General features: G+C 36.7%; 3 protein-coding genes across 4 annotated transcripts; all 3 read right to left on the bottom strand.

Annotated features, from left to right (window-relative positions):
- Positions 1–281: 281 nt before the first annotated feature.
- LOC113356318 (aspartyl protease AED3-like) lies at positions 282–1,820 on the bottom strand. Its single transcript, XM_026599432.1, has one exon. The coding sequence runs from the start codon at positions 1,767–1,769 to the stop codon at positions 462–464; it is 1,308 nt and encodes a 435-aa protein (XP_026455217.1). The 5' UTR covers positions 1,770–1,820; the 3' UTR covers positions 282–461.
- Positions 1,821–2,057: 237 nt separating this feature from the next.
- LOC113356319 (universal stress protein PHOS34-like) lies at positions 2,058–5,342 on the bottom strand. 2 transcript variants are annotated; one of them, XM_026599434.1, is made up of 5 exons: positions 4,998–5,342; positions 4,785–4,888; positions 4,563–4,681; positions 3,417–3,503; positions 2,058–2,383 (listed from the first exon to the last, which is right to left on the bottom strand). In XM_026599434.1, the coding sequence occupies exons 1-4, from the start codon at positions 5,218–5,220 to the stop codon at positions 3,425–3,427; spliced, it is 525 nt and encodes a 174-aa protein (XP_026455219.1). In that variant the 5' UTR covers positions 5,221–5,342; the 3' UTR covers positions 2,058–2,383; positions 3,417–3,424. The 2 variants fall into 2 exon arrangements, with proteins under 2 accessions (XP_026455219.1, XP_026455218.1); XM_026599433.1 differs by lacking the exon at positions 2,058–2,383 and adding an exon at positions 2,795–3,132.
- Positions 5,343–22,716: 17,374 nt separating this feature from the next.
- Positions 22,717–23,394, bottom strand: LOC113359511 (UPF0329 protein ECU05_1680/ECU11_0050-like). Its single transcript, XM_026603127.1, has 2 exons — positions 22,905–23,394; positions 22,717–22,811 (listed from the first exon to the last, which is right to left on the bottom strand). Exons 1-2 carry the CDS (start codon positions 23,392–23,394, stop codon positions 22,717–22,719), a joined length of 585 nt encoding a protein of 194 aa, XP_026458912.1.
- Between the last annotated feature and the right edge of the window lie 243 nt (positions 23,395–23,637).

Below are 23,637 nucleotides of genomic sequence, written 5' to 3' on the forward strand. Positions count from 1 at the left end.
ATTGGTGAATAAATGTTGATGCAGAAGTAGAAGTGGTGGAAAAGATTTTGAAGAACTATTTTCTTAGGTGGATGAAAATTGTTCTTAGAGCAGAACAGCTGACCGGGAATGTTTAGCTTTGTATGGGAGATTGGGAGATGATGGTGTTGCTATTCATCAGCGGTTGGGCTGATAACGAATTCAAATTTCCATTGTTAGACACCTAGAGAGAGACGTGTATGTGTATGCTTACTTCCAGGAAAACATTCATATGTACTTGTCATGGAAAGAACACTGCAATGGAAAGACCATTCAAATAGTACACTTTTTTCATTCACTTCTTAATTAGAACTTCATGCAATGATCTTCAGAACACACTAAAATGCTTACTTCAGAGCACACTAAAATGAAAATAAAAAGCGAAAACACAGGCAACCAGTTACATCAACACAGAAGTACACTCTCGAGCGAGAGGTCAGAGACTAGTTACAGATTTCACGAGAAATGCCTAAGCGAGAATTAGTAAGGTCGAAAAGAATCCTGAAATTCTGCTGTTGCAAATTAGCTATGACATTCAACACTGAATATGCATTACTTGAAGCTGCAGCCATAGCTAAACAAGCTAATGAGCCAGAACTACTATGAATCAGTGTGTTCTCAGTTGGCAACTTCAAATCCATGTCTGTAAAATGAAGTGTTATAAGTGGAAACTGATCTTCATTTGTAGCCAGAAAACAAGTATCAAAAGCACCCAAAGATGATATGTCTTTACCAACTTGTTTCCTGAACTCATCCCTAAGTGCAGTGTAAAGAGGTGCCTTAAACCGAGTAATAACTGTACCCGAGTCAATTATAGTTCCAGCACCGGTGGTAGTATCAAAATCTAAAAGACCTGGGGCAACGGGAACCAAAACCTTACCAACGGAAATACCAGTGAGGTTGACATAGTATAATGATGGTCTGTGAGGATTGCGAAGAAGCGGAGTGGTTCTCATGTTCTTTGGTTGACCTGGCGGTCCGAGTTTGAGTGAACCAGAGAAGTAGTAGGATTTGAAACTAGGTAGACAGTAGGAGAACACCCCTGACTGTGATTGTGAGATGAGCGACATGGAACCCCGACCTAGACCCAAGAGTCCCTGTGGGGGCACGGAGTGACCTGAGACAGAGTTGATGCAACCAAAAGATAAATTCGATAGAACACCAACCCCTCCAAGATTAAGAGAGTCTTGAGAGAGAGTAGCTGAGAATGATGAATCAACACTACCATAGGTTTGGTTGAATTGGCAGGGGCTGGATTCAGCAGTTGGGCATGAGAGACCTCGAACTTGGGTGCATTGGGTTGTCTTGCAGTCCAGTGATCCAAAGGAGGTGGACACAGAAGAGTTAAAAACCGTGGAAGAGCAACCTGTGCACCCAGAACAGGGTACCCAAACTGCATCATTGCTAGTATCCATGACCATGTACATGAGTTGACCAGGTGTGCCAAGTTTAGCTCGAACAATGTAGTTCCCTATGTTTAGAACTTGTCCGGATGCAATGGGAGCTGCTGTTACTGTTTTCTGAGTTAGCAAGTAATTGACTCGGTTTGGATCTTTTTCTGCCATTTTTAGGACAGTATCCAGCCATGACTCGTGTTTGGGTGGTGAGAATGGTGAACATTTGCCGTACATATGAAGGACTGAGAGTTCTAAGTCGTCAGATGACGACTCTGAAGTTTTGCATGATTCAAAAGCATGAGTGGCTGAGAGAAGAAAGGATATGAGAAGGAATGCAGTAATAGGTAAAGCCATGACTCAGTAGTGAACTGCTGAATGAATTGGGATAAGAACTTACAAATTCAGCAATGAAACGTGAAAGCTTTATAGAGAAGGGAGTTGGTGATTTGTTTTACCAATATGCCCTTTCTTGTTATAATTTGTCCATTGAGTGCATGTGACCCCTTGCTAGTCACGAGGTGTCCTAACTCCCAAGTTCTCTCACACATGATGGGTCCTAGCCCTGGAGATATTGACTCTCAGCTCAAAAGCCTCGTGTTAAGGGCTAACCCACTTGCAAAAGACAGTTATTGCCCTCAAAGCTGAAAAATACGAGTGATTTTCTTCATAGCTGTTGTCAATAGGTGTCATTTTATCTCAACTTTTCGATAACAAAGACGTGACCAACATCCCTCTCTCTAGATGTCAAGACAAGACTCTATCCTCCCTATCACGGGCCTGCTCATAGAGTTCAGGCCATTGATGTAACGTCCATTCAGCATGGTAAGACAAAGCATAATAATTGCATATATCATATCCCATTTCATCGCTCAAGTGGGTTGGGATTGATGAGAAATTTTTGTACCTAACAGGCAATTATTGTGCAGTCAGTACTACTCCCCCAGCCCATCCAGATCAGAGTTCAAAACCTGACAAAAACATATTCCATGTCCGTGAATGTACTTTGTTCTATTAGGCTATATGCAACACATGCACTGGTCAGCAGTACTGCTACAGCAAATGATTCAGACTCTTTGCTCATTAAATAATGGAAAATAACTACCCTCACAAAGAGATCTGTAAATAATAAATTTCTTTCGTAAACTTACTATGTTTCTGGGTCTGTTCTTCTTCCGCAATCTCACTCAGATTTATGAAGTTTCATCAAATTAAATAATTATAAAGGGTTTCACTCTTCATCCATGAACATGTTTATCCAAGAACTGCATGAAGTTTGTGTTTTCTTTATGATATCTGTCAAGGCCCTCAAGGGTTTAAAAACGTAGTAATTTATGTAGAGCATGGTTTTATTAGATTTTATAAAAACGAAGACTGAGAGCTGACCTCCAAGAACAAAGTCTCAATAAAGTATTTTATGTATCGAAGGAGATAGATTACATTGCACACCAAAGCAAGCAGGAGAAGTGCCAGGGATTATACATTTATCTTATTCATATGATTATACATTTATCTGGGAACACTTTTAAATGATACAACAAACAACATTCAAGGCATATACAACTAACCACAACAGGAGAAGTGCTTTGAGCAGTTCATAATAGGCCATACCAAGGAATGTGGCGTGGAACTTATGGTTATACTGACCGCTAAATAACCAATATTGCCAGGGATTGGAAACTGCTGATGCTCAGTTGCTCAGACTTCCCGAGAAACAATGCTGTTTTTAAAATCCATTAAAAAAATTCCGAATATAGATATAGAGGCCAACCATAACTTTAGTAAAAACATCTCCTAGGACTTGAGAAGTTTTCTAATGATTTAACATGCTATTCAATGTACTTCCTGTTTTTGCACACTATGCATACTAGTTGACATTACCACTCACTAACAATAAGAGAGAACTGTGTGCAAGAACTAAAAACAGGAATCATGTGAAAGCAACTACATGAATTGATGCAAAAACCATTACTAGAATTCTTTGCAGGAGTGTAAGATACATACCTAGAACATCATGGAAAGTTCTTGACAACAATGACAGGGCATTGTGCATTGTTTGTGCAGTAATTGCTTACACTTCCCAAAAACATCCTGTTGCATAAATTGATAATTGTTAAATTTGTACGTAGTATATTATTGAAACTCTAATGGATGCTAAGTATTCTAATACAGGTTAGTTCTTTCTACATACAAACTAGTTTTCTCAGCAATGCCTCCTCCATATTCATGCAGTGAATTTGTCAATCGAATCGAAAGAATCAGAAGCTTGAAAGCAAAAGCAGTTAAGTAAGACGCCAAAATATGGACTTCCACAGATTCTGGCAAACCGCAAAGCATGATAACTCAAAAGCCTATCCTATATGCACGATCATATCTGACAGCTCAGCATCTATTAGATTCAGCCCTTCTAGTTACACATAGTAACCCTCAACTAAAACAGTGAGATGAGCTGATACAAACTCTTTTAACTCAAAATGCGTAGTGATTGGTCTATACAAATGCTTAGAAATGGGAATAAGATATTTAATATGTGAATCAGTCAGCAATACATCTCTAAGCTAATACTGTAAGCAAGCTATTAGCAGTCATTTCCGGAAAGCTCCTCAATTCCAAAAATCATTCAAACTTAACTACTTTGGCCAGTCAACAAGGGAACCAACTCAAGCCGTTCTAGAAGAAATGATGACTTCGTTAAGAACAAACTGTTGTGGTAGTTTATCGTACATCATGAAAGCCTCCGTTTATATTAAATCAAGAGGAATTTCTTGTTTTTCTTGTTTATCCGGCAAATTAGTACTAAAAGAAAGAAAAATATCAACGAAGGCGTCGAAGGGCTTATTTAAGAACCAATTCATAATGGTGCTGCCAACTCTAAACACACTCAACCGTGCAATTTATACCTCATCTGGATTAATCCTAGAACCAACCTAATTTAAGTGATATATAAACTCTCAAGCAAGCAGAGCTTGTGAGGCAAGTGAACTAGCACTGCACAGTATCATCCCTTGTAGCCTTAACTGGCCAGCACTGGTTGAAACACTCTTCCAAACATGTTGCAGATAGAAATTTTGAAACTCGTTTAAGCTATGAATGTTGCCATGTTTTTGACATTGATATAAGCCGATGATGCTAACTAAGAAGAACATTTACCTTTTAATAGGGCCAAAAGGGCGACAACCCATCACAAGCAAATCCACATGTTGATTTTCAGCAACATCACAAATCACCTGCTTTGGATCACCCACAACTACTTGTGTTTTATGCTTAACCTAGGTTTTCAACACACAGACTTATAATCAATGAATTAGGCAATCAAATACAGCAACAACAAAAACAGTAGCTCCCAAAATCAAATTTCAACACTGATCATACCCCCTTCTCAGTACAAATTTCTATAGCGTGAGATATAATTGCATCACTAATTCTTCTCTGATGTGCTTCAACAGCTTGAGCAAAAGCAGGAACTTCATAATTACCTAAAATTTTGATTATTTTAAACAGACAACAGAAAATTATTAGTAAAAGATAACCAAAAAGGGATTAAATCAAGAAATTGGATTGTGCTACTGATGATGATATACTAACCAGGTCCACCGAAAGGGATTGAACCAGGATTAAGACCAGTGATGATATTAGGCGGAGACTGAACGTGAAGGATCAAGAAAAAACCTTCTTCTTGTACTTGTGATTCAGAAGAAGTAGAAGAAGGACGTAATTTGAGATTAGTAATTGCCCATTTTAATGCATTCATACTTTCTTCACTTCCATCTACTGTTACCAAAACACAACCCAGATTTCCAGTAGCCATGGATAGTGATTTATCAGCAAAGACTTACCGGATCAGAAGATTATATTTTGATTCTCCAGAGGTAGATCTTTCTGTAGATTTTAAGGTTTGGAGTTTGACTTTGGAGTTCGGACTGAGACTAATGTTTTACTGCGCGACATTTTTACGTGGAACTTTTATGGTGGCAGTTTGTATTCTGTGGACAGTTATGGAAGGCCCAGTAGAGAGCAAGTCAACTGGACAATAGCATCATTTCTAAGTTGGGCCACGAAATACCAAAATCTCAATTGTGAAAACTAGAACATTAATGGGAGAGCAAAAGAACTATGATTTTAGGCATACCAAAAACTTTCAAGGCATACAAAATAGTTTTCCATCCTAGGTGACCTTATAAGGGGTGTTTATTGAGTAGTTCAATTACCTATATACCCTTGAACCTAAAATCAAAAAATAAACTATCCTAAACATCTCTTCTTCTTCCTCCAGCTAAACCACCTTCCTTTTCTCTCGGATTATTTTTTTTCATCACTGTAATTAATTATCGATTCGTGAAATTTCGATCATCGGTTAAATTGAACTATATAATAGATCGTACAAAGAAAAAAGGAAACGTCAGGTGTTCTAAATCCTCTTCCAATCCATGAATTAAAGAAGAAGAATCAATTGAAGATGAAGGTATAAAAACTATAATTGAACCAAAAATTGAATCGGAAATTCAACCATTTGAAACTACAAATACTGAAATGAGGATAAGAAGGTATTCCCTACAAACCCAATCTTTTATTTGTTGTTTTTCATGGATTGAATGGGTTAAATTGCTAAAAACTTAGGGTTTTTGACGATTACAGTAGCGGGTTCGGCTGATAATTGAGTTGAGTTTTGAGCCGAACTGTTCTTGAAATTTTACCCTGAAAGTGTCTATGAACAGTTCGGCTAAACCGTAAATGTCAATTTTTAGCCGAACCCCAAAATGTGTATTGAATACGTCCCAGAACAGTGTCAGGTTCGGCTAATACCTTGCAAACCTTCCCGGCCGAACCTGAGAAGTGAAATTTACCCCAGGTAGTTATCAGGTTCGGCTGACTCGATTAGATCACTTTCAAGCCGAACCTCTCTCTGTAAACACTTCGAAGATATTGATTTGCAGGCTCTAGGTTCGGCTAGCTCGTGTTGTTGAGTTATCAGCCGAACCTTCTCTTTGCACACTCAAGTTTTTCGATCTTGTTTTGGCCATAACTTTTTCGTCCGATGTCGGAATGACCTCATTCTTTTTGCGTTGTGTTTTTATTTTCATTCTCTTGAAGTTGAAGATAAGATCTAATTGATTTTAATGAGTTTAATATGGACTTTGGTATCCAATATTCTTATCCAACGTTGAAGATAAGATTTAATTCATTATCCAATATTGATCTTCTTTGTTCATGGACTTATTCTTGAGGTTGAAAACGATCTTGAAAGGGCAATTTCTTTTCTTCGTCTTCGTCCTATTCTTTCTCCCGGTCTTCCCAACGTATACAGTACCCTTTTTAACCTTGCTAGCGCCGGTTCCACTACGCTCACAAATCATTTCAAACCGATCCCATCGGCTTTGTTGTCCTTTAACTAGTACACAATTTATCTTCATCGCGTGTTCCTCAAGCCAATCCAGAACTTCTGGTTTAGTTTTCCATATCTACGTTCATTCCAAAACAAGTAATTTGTAAGAAAAACTTTGGAATATTCCGACAACATTAAGGTAAACAAAAGGTTCTTACATACCAAATCATTTTGGAAGTGATCCTTTGGTATCCTCGTGAATTATGTCTACTGGATCAGGTTGATTTTCCATGGGTCCAAGCACGATCTACAAAGAATATCACAAGGTTAAACACTAGAAAGGGAATATAATAACAAGGTTCGGCGCATTCGATAATCACATTATGTGCCGAACTATAAACATTTACAGGTTTCGGCTTATACGATATCCTCAATATGTGCCGAACCACGAACAATATTTTAACCCAAAAATTAACAAATTCATATTCGGCTCAGACGATAATCATATTATGTGTCGAACCTTGAACATAAGAGGTTTCGGCTGATACGATATTCTCCATATGTGTCGAACTAGTAACAGTATTTCAACCCAGAAATTAAAAAATTATGTTCGGCACAATGATTCTATTCTGGGCTATTCAGGATGTTGTTCGGCTTACTATTAAACTTTCATATAAGCCGAACTAGTGTCTAGCAAAAGGGTTGGAATCGGAAATTATAGGTTCGGCGCATGCAGTAAACAGATTCAGTAAGACGAACCGTTCATCAATTGGTAGATTCGGCTCATAGATGTGAGCCGAACCTCAACCTGTTTCGCCGAACCATGATTCAAAAAACCAAACTTTTGATAATTGAGAGCTATAGAAGTGAGATTAAGTATAGGATATAAGTGTACCTGTGTATTACAAGCATTGGGTTCCTTATCAATGTCTTCATCATCATGATTTGGCTCATAAAAATCATCATCTTGAGTTTGTGTTTGAGTTTGAGCTTGAGTTTGAGTGGGTGTAAAATCATTCTCATAATCTAAGAAATCAGCCATTTCTGGATCATTGTTGTAGTTGATATGATTTTTCCTAGGTTTTTTAGATGAATGATGACCCTCCTCATCCTCCATTGAATCAAGAATTAGAATTTTCTCACTTTCTCCTTCTCTTTCTCTCCTTCTTAACCAAACCAAAACTTTGATTTTTTTTTCCTCAAATTTTTCACCTAAACAACTCTTATAATTCTGAAAATTATTTTAATCACTAAACAAAATATTTAATCACTAATCAAGATTATTAACACTAATACATAAAGGGCAGATTTGTCATTAAAAAAATTTGGGTTAAGGGGTTATCTGATTTTGCTATTTCACAACCTTTTTTGTCTTCATTCAGTATGCCTTGGAAGATTTTGGTATGCCCAATATTATGGTTCGAGCAAAAATCACAACTATTTAAAGGCGGGTACCAATTAAAAGATTTTAATCGGAGTGGGAGAACAAAAATCACACGATTATTTTAGGCGGTACTAGGATTGCTAGGACGAATACCAATTCAGAGATCCCATGTATGGAGAGTTTTGTTTTATATGAGTTGGTTCCCTCCCTAGCAATCCTGGTAACCGCCTTTAATAATTATGAGAAATCACTCGATATATATGACCTTTTTTTTTATATTCAGAAATAGAATCAGCAAAACGGAAACAAAAATCGAAAAAACTAAGTGGAAATAAAACTAGCTCTCAGCTAGTTGATCAAAGAAGGAAGGAGGTGTTGCAGAACTCCACCAAAGATGAGTATTTTGGCGTATAGAATACTTTGCGAGATTATGTGCTAAATTATTAGCATCTCGTTCAAAGTGGGAGAATGAAGATGAACTGAACTGCTGCAAGCGAGCTAGAATTTCCTCGATTAGACGTCGAATCCTCTAAGGAATAACTGATGTTTCATGGATCAAAATGTTTATCAGTTGAAGGCAATCCCCCTCGACTACAGTCCTCTCAAACTGCATTCTCTCCGCCAGTTTAAGAGCCAGGAGAGCGCTTTGGGTTTCAGCCATGAGAGGATCAAATCTTGCCTCCTATTTTTTTGCAACTAGAGAAGCACATGACTTGGATTCCTTAACAGCAGCGTCGAAGTTTAATTTCACTATTTCTGGAGGAGAAGGAGACCATTGAGGAATTAGAGAAGTTGTCACCGCCATCTCAACCTGTGTTTGGTGTTCAAGATAGTATTAGTCCCTAAATAACATGTTGGATTCGAACAACACTTGTTGAATAGGTACAGTCTTATTCTCAAATACTTTCATATACGCGACTTCCAAATCCCCCGTAAAACATTCGCTCCCAAGCAGAAAGTCATAAGTCTGTCCTTCATTAGTAGCCATCCAGCGATAATATCCTTGATAGACAAATTGGTCAAATATTTAGATCTAATTCCCAAAGGCGAAGCAAAAAGCATAGCCTGGTCTGTGACAAATTGGTCAAATATTTAGATCTAATTCCCAAAGGCGAAGCAAAAAGCATAGCCTGGTCTGTGACACTGAAGTAGTAAGTGATCTAAACTTTCTTCTTCTCCTAGGCAAAACCAACAATTTGGGTCCACTTGCCCAATGAATCTATTGATGTGTTTTCTGCATGCAATACCTTTGTGCAGTATATGCCATATGAAGGCGTGGACTCTAGGAGCTATACATTTCACCTTCCAAAAATATTTCCAGGGAAAACTACTCGATATTACTCGTAGAAGCCTGACCTTGCTCATCATCTATCAATTTTTGAAATGACTTCAGAGAAAACTTACCAATTGGATCTAGTCTCCAAACCAATTTATCCAACTGGGAGTAACATGTTATATGAATAGCAAGAATTGCATAAGTAGTGGTGGCACAAAATAACGATGAAAAAAGGTCATAATCCCAGCTTAAGGCTCCACTACTACTAGGGTTGTTCATGGTCGGTTTTGGTTCGGTTTCTAGCCAAACCAAAACCGAAACCAATACTATTGGTTTCTAAAAATCTAAACCAAACCAATCCATTAACCATTGATTCGGTTTCTAAATGGTTTCGGTTTGTCCCAGTGATTTTTGGTTAACCAATAATTATGTCAAACAAAAAAAAAATACACAAATTTACAGATAAAAAAATCGTAGTTGCCGATAGTATTGGTTTACCCAAATTTACAGACAAAAAAAAAAAACAAGAATAGTTAAAACTTACTCTAATTCTAGAGATCAAAAGAAGATATATAATATATCTTAATTTAGTTATTGACAAATAAAAAAGAAGGAAGACGGGAAGAAAAAAGTCGAGTAGCAGCAGCTGTAGTTGTGGGTGGAGAAGGGAGGCGACTGAGAGAAGGAGAAAGAGGGAGAGTATCATAATGAAATATTATATTTAGGGTTTCTATTTATCTTCTAAATCAATGGGTAGAATCTAATACTTGTAAATCGGCGGTAGAAACTAAGTTTAAAAATTAATCGGTTTTCCAATGGTTTTTGGTTCGGTTTTAGAGGTCAAACCAAACCAAAACCAACAATATCGGTTTCCCATTTTCTACACCATAACCAATCCATTAGTAAATGGTTCGGTTTGGTTTCTTCCTAATTGGTCTGGTTTGGTCCGGTTCAGCGGAAAACCGAAACCATGTTCAGCCCTAACTACTACTTACTTGCATTAGTTCATTCATTGTCGTGACTTACTATATGTTCATGTTATCCAACTCAGGCCTAAAAGAAGGATGGTAGGATCCATGGGTCTCTCCACATATTAACCCCTTTTCCATCACCAACTAGCCACAACATCCTTTATATAAATCATCTCTAACTGATAATATAGCTTGCCAAGTACTCGATCCACCTGGAGATTTATTCACATCCCAAAGACTTCTGTTACGCATGTATTTGGATTGAAGCAGTTGTACTCAAGGAGCGTCAGTCTCAGTAAGTAATCTCTAACTCAGCTTCGCAACCATGGATCTATGTATGTGCTCGAGGGATCTTAACCCGAGACCACCGTATTCTTTGCTCCTTAGAAACCAATTCCGGTTAATCACACAAAACTTACCTTGTTTTCCAAACATCTCCTCCACGACGACTCAATAAATGTTATTAACATTTATCGTCGTTGTTTCCATCCAAATCAAGAAACACAATCAGAATATATCAAAGGAAATTAGAATTAAAAACTCAAGACTTATCATACATAAAACAAATCCAATTTAAACTTGAAGATTTCCCTTTTTTTTATAAGTTTTGTCTATAAATTTCAGTCTGATATTTTCTTATGCAAACTAATGATTAAAACTTTGTTTACTATTTTTAGATTTTTATTTAGTCTGCAGGAAGATTATTAGGTCAAACTTTGGTATAAAAGTCTCTAAACTTCGTGGTAGTGATAGACCTAATCACCTAAATCAAAAAAGATTTATCGTGAAAACAAGTGATTATATGAATATAAATGAACACACCATGTAATTAACTTTTGTGGAATCAGGAAAAAAAAAATTAATTTTTTTGGTTGATCTAGATCACAAAATCTCCCCGAAAGACGAACAATCTTAAACAAAGAATTAGATTATTTTTCAAAAAAAATATTTTATAATGATCATCCGATCAAAAGGTATGTGGAGACTTGAACTCATCTGTCACTTAAAAGTCTATCTACTCTATCTCCTACTTTTGAGACAAAAGTCGTATAAGTATGATAGTTTTCATACATACACATTTATTATTTCGAGCCGAGTTTACTCGCCTAAATTTTTCTCGAAATATGTGTTGGTAAGATTTTGCTTTAACCATTTTCATCTTTACCCGTGACGAAAGTCATGATGACGTTTCAATCTTGAAAATAGTTTTGATTACGATAGTCGATTCTTTTTGTCTAACGACTATTATAACATTATAGAAGAATGTTTCAATGATTGAAATGTAGAGTTGAGATAACCAACTATGGATATAAGCATATATAGTGTGTTCTCACATTAGTGTATAAATCCGTGTGACGGAAACCAAGTGCGTGCATATGTGTGCATGCGGTATTGGTGAAGGAGACAGGTTAGGTACGCGTACTGACGGAAGTTTTCATACCGAAAATTTTTGTTGTAGTTTGTGAAGTTTGCAAACTGAAAACCAGTCACCATAGGTACGCATACCCGTACGCGTATCCACGGAAGTTTTCGAACCGAAAATTTCTGTTGAGTTTGTAAACTCAAATCCGGTAGCTAAGGTACGCATACCCGTACGCGTACCCGAGCTGGTTAATTCTCAAAACGGTAGTTTCATGAACTTAAACAATAAATTATAAGGAATGAAATCTTTGCAAACCGTGGCTATATTGTTCATGAATTGATTCAAATGAATCAAACCGATTTTGTTTCAATTGTGTCTATGTATAAAGATCTAAGCAATTGAACAACTCTTGAACTAGTTCTTATGAGTCATTTGAACTAGTTATGAGAAAGATGAATACGGTTAATATGAAAGTGCTCATATGGATAACCATTGATTAACTATTTGTGAACCAACCCAATGTACACGTTTATGTACGGTTACTCAAACCTAAATGAATACATTTCATTTGTGTGTGAGACAAGCTAAGTTTCAATCTAACGGTTGAAACATATTAGCTTGGATAAGTCAGGTTTTTCATCTAACGGTGAATATTGAATGCTTTGTTACCAAGCTGACTAAGTTTGCAAACCATGATTTAAAAATTATATAAGGGAGACTTCTAGCAACTGGAAAAACTAATTCCCACATCTCCTGTGTGATACTAGTTGGTTTTGCTAGAGTCGATTCTCCTTTAACCGTAGGTTTCTTCTTGGAAACCTGTCGGTTAACGACTTAAAGACTTCATTGGGATTGTGAAGCCAGACGAAACTACTTCTCATGTAGTTGAGAGATCTGATCTTGCCATTTTCTATCGTATGAGTTCAATTGAAATAATTGACTTGAGATTATATCTCTGATAGGCCAAGATAAAAACAAATCACAAACATCTTCGTCTCATCGTTTGTGATTCCACAATATCTAGTTTCGCTACCATAATATTTAGATTATTGTGAGGTGATTCATAATACTAGTTTGTTCTTCGGGAATATAAGTCTGGTTTATCAATTGGTTCATGTTCACCTTGATTTATCAAAAGATGGAACAAAACTCATAGGTTTATCTGTGGGATACAGATTTATCTATCATCGTAGACTTTTCTGTGTGATACAGATTTGTTTATAGAAGTCTTCGATTTTGGTTCGTAGCAACTCTTGGTTGTGGGTGAGATCAGCTAAGGGAATCAAGTGCGTAGTATCCTGCTGGGATCATAGACGTAAGAAGCGCAACTATACCTTGAATCAGTGTGATATTGATTAGGGTTCAACTACAGTCCAGACCAAAGTTAGTTTGTAGTAAGCTAGTGTCTGTAGCGGCTTAATACAGTGTGGTGTTCAATCTGGACTAGGTTCAGGGGGTTATCTGCATCTGCGATTTTCTCGTTAACAAAATTTCTGGTGTCTGTGTTATTTTTGTTCCGCGTTATATTTTGTTATATAATTGAAATATCACAGGTTGTGCGTTGTATCGATCAATTGTGAAATCCAACCTTTGGTTGTTGATTGGAAATTGATTGATCCTTGGATATTGTTCTTTGGTACCATCCAAGTTTATTATCTTTGTATTTGATAAAGACTCGCAAATTCTTATTTGCTTGAGTAAAGATCAAATCAAGTAAGAGAGTATTAGAGCATTGCTCGGTCGAACTCGCATGCATTGCTATCTCAAGCATGTTTGTCAATGTTAGTGATCAAAACTATAAGTCTTGATTTCTAGCCTACATAGCTAAAGGTCTCGAACTAGGATATAAAGTGTAGTTGAGATCAATAACTCCATGGCAATCATCATATAAGACGAAGGGCTACTCAAGGAACTGGTGGATCTTCATCGACTAAAAGGTATGTGGAGACTTGAACTTATCTGTCACTCAAAAGTCTATCTATTCTATCTTCTACTCTTGAGACAAAAGTCGTTTCGATATATAGACTTTGATTATACACATTTTCTATTTCGAGCCGAGTTTATCTCGCCTATCTATTTCTCGAAATGTGTGTTGGTAAGCTTTTGCTTTAGCCGAATTCATCTTTACCAAGTGACGAAAGTCATGTTATGTTTCAATCACTTTGAAAATTGCCCTGACGAAAAATGGACTGTGAATAACGGCTGTATAACATTCTCTGAGAATGTTTCAATGATTGAAATGAGAGTTTAGATTACATAACCATTGGTGGATATAAGTATTTTTGTGGAAACACATATATGCATAAGTCCTATTCCTTGAACCAAAGTTTGTTAACTTTGTTGATCAAGTGAAGTTGGAAGTGGCGTGAGCCAAGTCCGCGAACTCAGTTCGCGAACTTGCGGAACTTCTCGTCCCGAGATTTTCTGCTGGAGTTTGTGTACTCCTTCCATGAGCTTAAGTCCGCGAACTTGAGCAGGTTATATCTAAAGTCGGTTGTTCTTGAACTAATGTTTAAATAAACTAAGGAATGCTTTTGCAAACCGTGGGTATAAAGTTCATGAACCGATTCGAGTGAATCAAACCGATTTTGCTTCAATTATGTCTTGTTTAGTTACATAATATTTCCTTCCAATTGTCAACTCTCTAACTAGTTCATTTGAGTTATTTGAACTAGTTATGGTGAAGAAGAATAAGGTTGATATGAGAGTAATCATACGGCTAACCTTTTGGTTGACTTGTTGAACCAACAAATGTTAATGTTTGGGTACGGTTCTTAAACCCAAAATTGGACATTTCATTTGTGTGTGACAAGCTAAGTTTTCGATCTAACGGTTGAGAAATATTAACTTGAATCTAATCAGGTTTTCATCTAACGGTGAATATTGAATGCTTTGTTACTAAGCTAACATTGATTGCAAACCCTGATTTGAAAGTGTACATAAGGGAGAACTCTAGCAACTGGGAAACCTAATCCCCACACATTCTGTGTAATACTAGTTGTGCTAATCTAGAGTCGATTCTCCTTTAACCTTTGGTTTCTTCTTCTAAACTAGGTTAACGACTTAAAGACTTCATTGGGATTGTGAAGCCAGATCGATACTACTTTTATCGCAGTTGTGTGATCTGATCTTGATGTTTCTATCGTACGAGTACAATTTTAATAATTGGCTTGAGATTGATATCTCTGATAGGCAAGATAAAAAGTAATCACAAACAAACTTCGTCTCATCGTTTGTGATTCCGCAATATTTTTTTCGCTGCGTCAATTAAGATTATTGTGAGGTAATTGATAATACTGAGTTGTTATTCGGGAATATAAGTCTGGTATTATTAATTGGTTCCTGTTCACCTTGATTTATCGAAAGACGGAACAAAACTCGTAGGTACATTCGTGGGAGACGGATTTATCTATTATCGTAGACTTTTCTGTGTGATACGGATTTGTTTATTAAAGTCTTAGACTTTGGGTCGTAGCAACTCTTAGTTGTGGGTGAGATCAGCTAAGGGAATCAAGTGTGCAGTACCCTGCTGGGATCAGAGGCGTATGAGCATAATTGTACCTTGGATCAGTATGAGATTGATTGGGGTTCAACTACAGTCCAGACCGAAGTTAGTTTGGAGTAGGCTAGTGTCTGTAGCGACTTAATATAGTGTGTGTTCAATTTGTACTAGGTCCCGGGATTTTTCTGCATTTGCGGTTTCCTCGTTAAAAATATTCTGGTGTCTGTGTTATTTCAATTCCGCATTATATTTGTTTATATAATTGAAATAATACAGGTTGTGCATTGTTCAATCAATTAGAATATTTGACCTTTAGGTTGTTGATTTAAATTGATTGACACTTGGATATTGGTCTTTGGTACCATCTAAGTTATCTCTCTAGTATTTGATAAAGACTCGCAGATTTCTATTTGCTTGAGTATATATCAAATCGAGAGATTGAGATATAAACTCTTTGATATACTTTTTATCTAGATTGAGTCTGACTGTCTAGTTAATTCTCTAGAAAGTATATTGGAGTTTGTCCATACAGATTGCTAAGCGAAATATTGTGTGTGGTTGTTAGACCCCCGCTTTTTTCAATTGGTATCATAGCAGGCAAACACGTTTAAGACCTTACAAGTCTGTGTTTGTGGCAATCTGAGTCTGTGGACAGAATCTCTTACACGCATACCAAGATGCCTTCTCAAAGCTTTTAACTATGCCAAATGTCTTGGAAATACCTCAAAGGATCACTCCTTAGCAGATTCTTCCAAATCCCAAGGTAAGAAGGTTGTCCCATATGGTGCTGACATCTCTCTCTGATGAGACATTGGGCACTATGGCAAAAGCTGAAAAGGAGCTCACCAAAATCTCAAAAAACACTGCTGAGATTATTGATTTTCAGGATCATGATCATCTTATTGATGAATTTGAAAAGTTTCTTGATCGAGAACATGAACTCTACAGCATCATTGAGTCTTTCTCTAAGAATATTGAAAAACTTCTCCAAGAAACTACTCAACAGCGTGAAAAGATTAGTGTTCTTGAAGATATTGTTAAGGAAGACTCAATTAGAGATAAACGTTTGATCGAGACTCATTCATCAGATCTTAACAGACTTCGTATTGAAAAAGAGAAACTAGAAGCATCTCTAACTCTAGCTCATGAACAATGTAAATCCTTGGAAAAGGAAAACTCTGTCTTAAAGAGAAATTTTTCTGTACATACTATCTCTCATGAGTTACACTACATGACGAAATGTTCTCCAGAAGAAGATTGTGTCAAGAAAATTTTGCATAACTTACAATCTTCTCACATGGCTATGAAGTTAAAACAGGTGCCAATTGTTGCTTCTCCCCCACGAACCTGTACTTTCTATGGAAAAAGAATCACTATGCTATCCATTGTTTTGCCAGAAAGAAACAAATTTCTAAACTTCATAATTTGCTTCTTTACACTGTCAATGGGATAAATAGTCCGTCGACTACTGCAGTGAATCGCATGCCCACAGAAAACCAGATACCTTATAGATGTGATCTCTTTCTTAGAAATCATCACAGGAATCATATGCTTTCTAGTAGTATAAATTCTTGTACTGCTGACAAAAGCATTCCCTGTGTTTATAAGAATGTTTCTGGTAAATCTAAGTCTAGAAAATGGATTCCTCTCTATTCTGATTCTCTTGAACCAATTGCAAGAGGTCCTAGATTTAGTTCTCAGAGAAACCCTTCTAATGGATATGTTAACCACGCTGTGTCTTACTCTACTGGGATGAAGGTTAACCAAAGAAAGGTGAAGAACACAAAGATCAAACTACCAGATGATATGTACAACTCCTTTCTCAATGATCATAGTGGGATTAACTTCCACTCTACCACCTGATTCCAGGTATTCTTTTCCTTGTTTCTAACTTGAGAGGTACAAGGAAAATTATTGAGAAATACTCAAGTATGTTGTATATTATTTTCTTTCTGTTTTAAGTTTTCTTTGTGTTGACGATCCATAAACGTCCGCGTCCTCCTCATGTGATTTCTTAGGATTTCCAACCTGTGTTTACAAACACACAGATATTACTTTGTTGGGTTTTCCTTCCCTTAAAAAAAATAATTTGGAGAACTCTGCAAAATCTCAAGAGATTGTGCATCTTGATATGGAGAAAGACACTCAAGGACGTGAGTCAATTCAAGAGATGGTTCTAAAGAAGATGCTTGAAAGAATGGATCACAACTCCTGGATTGATGATTCTGTCAAGGATTTAAATCGTTTTCAAAACGATTCAAAGGTCGAGTTTGCAAATCTGCAACTGCAAATAAACCAACTCCTAGATGGCCAAGCCAGAATCCTTGCAAATCAGAATATTCTGATACAGAATCAAAAGAAGCTCATCATGGACTGCGTCAAAGCTAGACAACTTGCCCGGGTTGTTGATCGCAAAGTTAGTGTTCTAACTCACGAACATGGTGTGTCTACAGTCAAGAGAATAAAGGAAATCATTGATACCTTCTTTGATGGATTCATTGAAAGATACGAGGTCCTCAATGAACTCTGATTTTTCCTTTAGTTCGCCTAGTAAATCTTCTATTTTTCGGTTTTTGTTTAGAAGAATAACTAGAGGTTGGAATAGCCATTATTGTGTTTACACATAGCTATGTCCAACGTTTTCATCTTCATGTTTTTAGATTTATTGGTTTAAATTCTAAATTGTTTGGAGATGGTTTTTGCAGTATTAATCTTTATGGTTTTATATATTGCAATATTGTTATGGGACATGTGTGTTTGCATCTGTGAACTTGATTTTCTCATATCTTGTCAAAAGTAAAGTCGCTCATGAATTGATATGAGGAGATTCTGGTGTGATTTAGAAGTCGAGAAGAAGTAGGTGACTGGGTCCTTACCCAGTACGCTTTGCAGGAAGTACTTGAGCTATAAAAAGAAAACCTAAGTCTACGACAAAATATCATCTCATACCCCCCTTACCACTGTTGTTCACAGCCAAAAGTGATGAGCTTTTGCTCCTCTTCAAACCCTTCCAACATCACTAGCATACCACCAAGTTCTCAACCATCACCACCTGCATATCATCCACAACATCAACAATAGCAGCTGCAGTCCATATATCCACTAGTCCACCTGCACCAGCACAACACCGCCATAATCCATCGCCATCTCATTCACGCCGAAACAGAATACCAGGCAGCCATATCAACAACAAGTGAACCCTACCAGTCGCAACTCCATCCATAATTCTCACTTCCAGGCAATCACCACTACATCACTTCACGAGCTGGATACTTTGTGTCATTGGTTTGAACTGTCTTTTAGTTTTGTTTGCAGTTTGCTGTTTTGCTTGTTATTCACCATGAACTCCAGTAGCTAGGCAACTTGATTAGGGACAATTTTGACGTCCGAACATGATTCATAATTGATATTTAAAAATCTTGTTTTCTTGCAATTTTCTTATTATTGTTCATTCTCTACGGTACCAATAATGTTTATGAGTTGTTTCTCAATCATTTAAATTGCAAATTCAATGGTTGTTTGATGATTCTATTGCTAGTTTTGGTTTCTCTTCGACCCGTAATTGTCTAGAGAATACAAGAATAAGTAGCAATATATGGGTATTGATGATGGGATTTTGTTAAATATTCATGTGTAGAGATTGACACTAGTAGATGAGTCGAGCCTATGTATTTGTCACTAGGAATAGCCTATCTCAAAGAACTTAAAGCATTTGTTTAAGTCACACCTAGAGAGCGTAATTTTAGGAAACTTGGCAAGTTGAATCCGGTAGTCGAGCGCTTCCATGTCCGGTGAATTCATGAGATTGCAGAATATTTGAGTGTACTAAGTATTCTAGGGTTATTAGTAATTAGTGATTATGGAAACATAGCTATATTGATAAGATTCATGTTTTGTGACCGAGAAAGAGTCCTTGATCATTCTCATCCTCAATTTGCATTAATATTCAGAAATTGAATTGACAACTTTAACTCAACTCTCCCTTAGGAAGGAACCTGCTTGTCATTGTACTACTAGTAGTGTAAGAGAAGTAAGGAATTTTCTGCGAGTTCGACACCTCGTCAAAATTAGCGCCGCTGCCGGGGAGCAGTCGGTAGTTTGGGTATTTATTTAATTTTCTGTTTTTGCATTTAGTTTCATTCTTTGCATTTACTAATTTATCTTTTTAGAATTTTATTTTCAGGTGATATAATCATTCGTTTTGCGTGTGCACAATTGGGAACAAGAAGTAAGCCTCTAAATGAGTTGTGTGCATAATTTTCAAGATGTATCCTTTTGGGAACAACATATATGGTTCACAAGACCAAGCATACTATGGTAATAACTCTGATTTTCAATTTCACTCTTACAATAGCTTCCAACCATATGTGGGATACAATCAAAACCAATATTTTGGTTATGATGACTATTCTACAAGACCTTGTGATTTTTCTCATACATCGCAACAACCTTTTAGTGGTTATGTAAGTGGACAATCACAAGGATGGGGGGATAGTTATACTTCTCATACGTTCCAATCTAGTTTCTTGCAGATGCCTAATGAATTCATGGATTTGAGACGTACATGGAACCAGATTAACTCAACTTCCAACGTGCCGAGTTTCATACCAAGTGAAACCCATGATAGTGTATTTAGACATGTTCTGGATCGTACTTATGATCTTTCACCCATTCAAAGGGAAGATACATGGTCTAGAGAACCTATTGTGAATAGTAGCAGAAAACGTGTTAACATAAAGAAACTCTTTAGACAATATGAGCAGTTGGAAGAAGAGGGAGCAACGGAAGAGACTCTTCAAGCAATTTCTAGGGACATACATATGGAAATTAACCGCCGTGTTGATAATGGAGAAGAGCCCGAAGAAGAAGATTCCGAGGATGATGAACCTATGGAAAATGTTGATAATGATGGTGATACTAGCTCAACTCATGATCATAATGATCATTCTCCTATTCAAAAGGAAAAAGTTGAGTCTAGAAACACTACAATTATTGATGGTAAGACTTATGTTGTGTATGAGAGCGATGATGATTATGACTTCTTTGTGCACCGTACCCCAAATTCAGAGATAGTCGATACTTTGAATGAGAAGTCAACTTGTGATGAAGAACATAAGGATTACGATAATTTGCTTATGGAAGATTCCGATCTCTTTTCCGATGAGGAGGACTTGGTTATAGAAGAAACCAATGAATGTCTTAACAAGAGTTCGAGTGAGAAGATGATACTTGTGATGTGAGAATGGAAGTGTCCAGCAGTGCCGAGGATCCCGTAATACAAGAGGTTTTGAAGGTTTGTCTAACTCTTTGCATGACTCTCTATCTAATGATGATCCTCCCAAACTTGAAGTAGTTTCTTACAGAGTTGTTAACCCGACTTTTAGGAAAATACCTCATTTGGGGCAGGAATTATGTGCTTCTAAAGTTCTTTCAGAATTCCTTGCATCTAAGTATCCACCATATGTGTTTGAGTCTAACACCATGCAGGTTTGCCAAGAGGAACGAATAGAAGTGCCTTCCACTTACATTTTATATACACTTCCGAGCGTAGAAAGAACTAAGTGTGAGGGTGACTCTCGTGGGATGATAATTTCATTTTTCCCACCATTTTCTAATATTCTTGTGAGGCTTTTGCTATATATGCAGATTGTTTTGTGGGTGGATCCTCAAATTTTCAGATTGTTGATATATGGGGAGTCTATTTTGAATGCCTTTAGTTAAAAATAAAAAAAAATAGAAAAATAGAAAAGTTAACAAAAAATTGCATGATAAACTTTGAAAAGGCGAGGGTACCCAAATATACCTCAAGCTAAAACTTTCCCTACTTATAAGTCCTTTCTCCGGAAGTGTTTGTCTATGGACTGAGTCGAGACAATGCAACTAATCGGTTCACGCTTCGTGTGATCGTCTATGGATACGAGATCGAGACAATACAACAACGAAGTATGTTTACTTGATAAAAAGGTTCGGACTTAACCAAACACAATAGGATAGCTTATCAAGTAAATATATCTTTCACGAGGGGTAGCCCCCGAGTGAGGTGCGACGTATATAAAGTTGCAGCAATATATAAGTGGAGTACATTTCCGATATCATGTCAACTTTGGTTGTTGATTTCATTCATTGGGAATCAACTTCCATTGTTGACACAAACAAATTGGGGCACATCTCAGTTATTGTGTAAACTGGGGTACATCTCAGTTACTGTGTATCAACTTCTATTGTTGATACACAAAATCTATAATACATTTCAGATGTTGTGCCAACTTTTGGTTGTTGATTCCATTCATTGGGGATCAACTTTCACTGTTGATACACAAAATCTATAATACATTTCAGATGGCAACTCAGTATCATTTATTTGAATCTATCATCTATAACTCTATCACTAATTTAAATACACAGATACAAAAAAAATGTGAATACTCAATCTTTTCTCTAGTTGATTTCAGTTATTTTGTGTCAACAATGGAAGTTGATCCATTTTATGGGATCAACTTCCATTGTTTACACACAAAAAATCAGTATTCTGTACTAGGAAACTTAAAGAGAGTAAGAAAAAAATTATCTTATGCTCAAACCAAGTCATGTCTATTTCCTGTTTAGCTTTCCCCCAAATTCATTGCGAAGTTTCTTGAACAATGTGTGTTGGTTCCATCTTAGGAATCTCGAAGTCTGGTTTCAAATCCCTGCCTCTTCTCGATGTAGTTCCCTGTGTGTTCACATAACCAATACTGGAGGCAGAGAAATGAAAGAGGATAGTTTTTACATAATGCATGTAACATTGTACTATATACAAATCAGTAAACATTTTACTTTTATATAAATGTCTTTTACTTACCGGTAGCATTGTAGTGCATCCGATAACAATCCTTTTTTTTCCTTTTGGTTTTGAGATGTTTGAAACCAAATAATCTACAATGTGATCTGTCCATGACACTTTATCCATTTGTAGAACATGAGGTAACAATTTCCTCGCAAAGCTTGTAGTTCCAGAATCTAGGAAGAAAAGCACCACACACAACCACATGGCAAAAATTCTGACAAAATACTCCGGGTCGGACTCATCTTCAGCTGCAAGTCTTAGTTTGTTTTCAACCTCAGTCTTAGTTATTTTATCCTTACAATATCTCACAAGAACTTGGTATTCAAGAATTCCATGCAATCATTTCTTTGCTTTGCTTTGAGATTCCTGCTGAAGTCTTCACTCTCTGCAATTCTTCTAATTTTGAAGATCAACACAAATTCCCTTGCATCCAGAGAGCACTCTGTATAATTCTTCCCCCTTTTTGGATTTCCAATTTCGATCTTCTTCGTTTCTTCATTAAATCCACTAATCAACAGACGTATTGCAATATTGATTCTTTCTAACCATTTAGGAGTCATTATGTTGTTGTTGTCTGCTGTGTATAATGGGTTGAAGAAGTCCCAGAAAGGCATGGCCTTCAGTGCGTTTGCAAGTATTCGTTTCTTCTTATTTCCTTCTTATTCTAATTCAAACATCTTGTATAGAAAACTCCCCATTTCAACCAATGGAATGGGACCTCCTTTGAATATAACTTCCTTCGCCTTTGGCCTACCTGCATACATGCAACTCAACATTGACTTATTTCTTTTTAATAGCTAAACAACTTGATGATATGGCAGCATAAAACACAACTCAACATTGTTACCTTTCAGTTCCCTTTCCGGCTTCCCGTCTTCGGGTACTTTCTCATCATCTGATTCTTCTTCATCTAAATATTCTTCCTTCTCTTCTTCTGATTCTTCAAATTTTTTTCTTTTACCTGATGGTTCCTCTTCATTTTTCTTCTTCTTCTTCACATCTGCTTTCTTGTTCTCTCTCTTTCGCTTTGATGCTGTAACTTTCTCAATGTGTTGTGAATCTTCTTCTTCTGAATATTCTTCTTCTGGTTTATCATGTTTCTGCTTTGTTCTTCTTTCTTCCAATAATTTCTTGTTTACCCTGTTCCTTTTGGTTGGTACATCATCCTGAATTTGTTGTGGTTCATCTTCTTGTGGTTCAACCTGTGGTTGTTCTTCAACCAATAACTTCTTGTTCACCCTCTTCCTTTTGGGGGCTACATTTTCTTGAATCGGTTGTGAATCATCTTCTTCTCTATTTTTCGCATTTATCCTTGGTGATCTTCTCATTCCTTGCATCTATTTTCAAACAGCAGTAATATAGTCAGCAATCTGATTCATTCAATAATACAACAATAACAGTTGAACAGTTAGTAAAATGGGATAAACATCTGTTGTTGATCCTATCTAATGGGATCAACTCCTGTTGTTGACAACAATTTACTGATATAACTTCTGTTGTTGATCCCATCAAATGGTATCAACTCCTATTGTTGATTCCATTTTATGTGATCAACTACTGTTGTTGATCTCATTTTACTT

Source organism: Papaver somniferum, chromosome 3, assembly GCF_003573695.1.
Source record: "Papaver somniferum cultivar HN1 chromosome 3, ASM357369v1, whole genome shotgun sequence".
Classification (NCBI taxonomy): domain Eukaryota; kingdom Viridiplantae; phylum Streptophyta; class Magnoliopsida; order Ranunculales; family Papaveraceae; genus Papaver; species Papaver somniferum.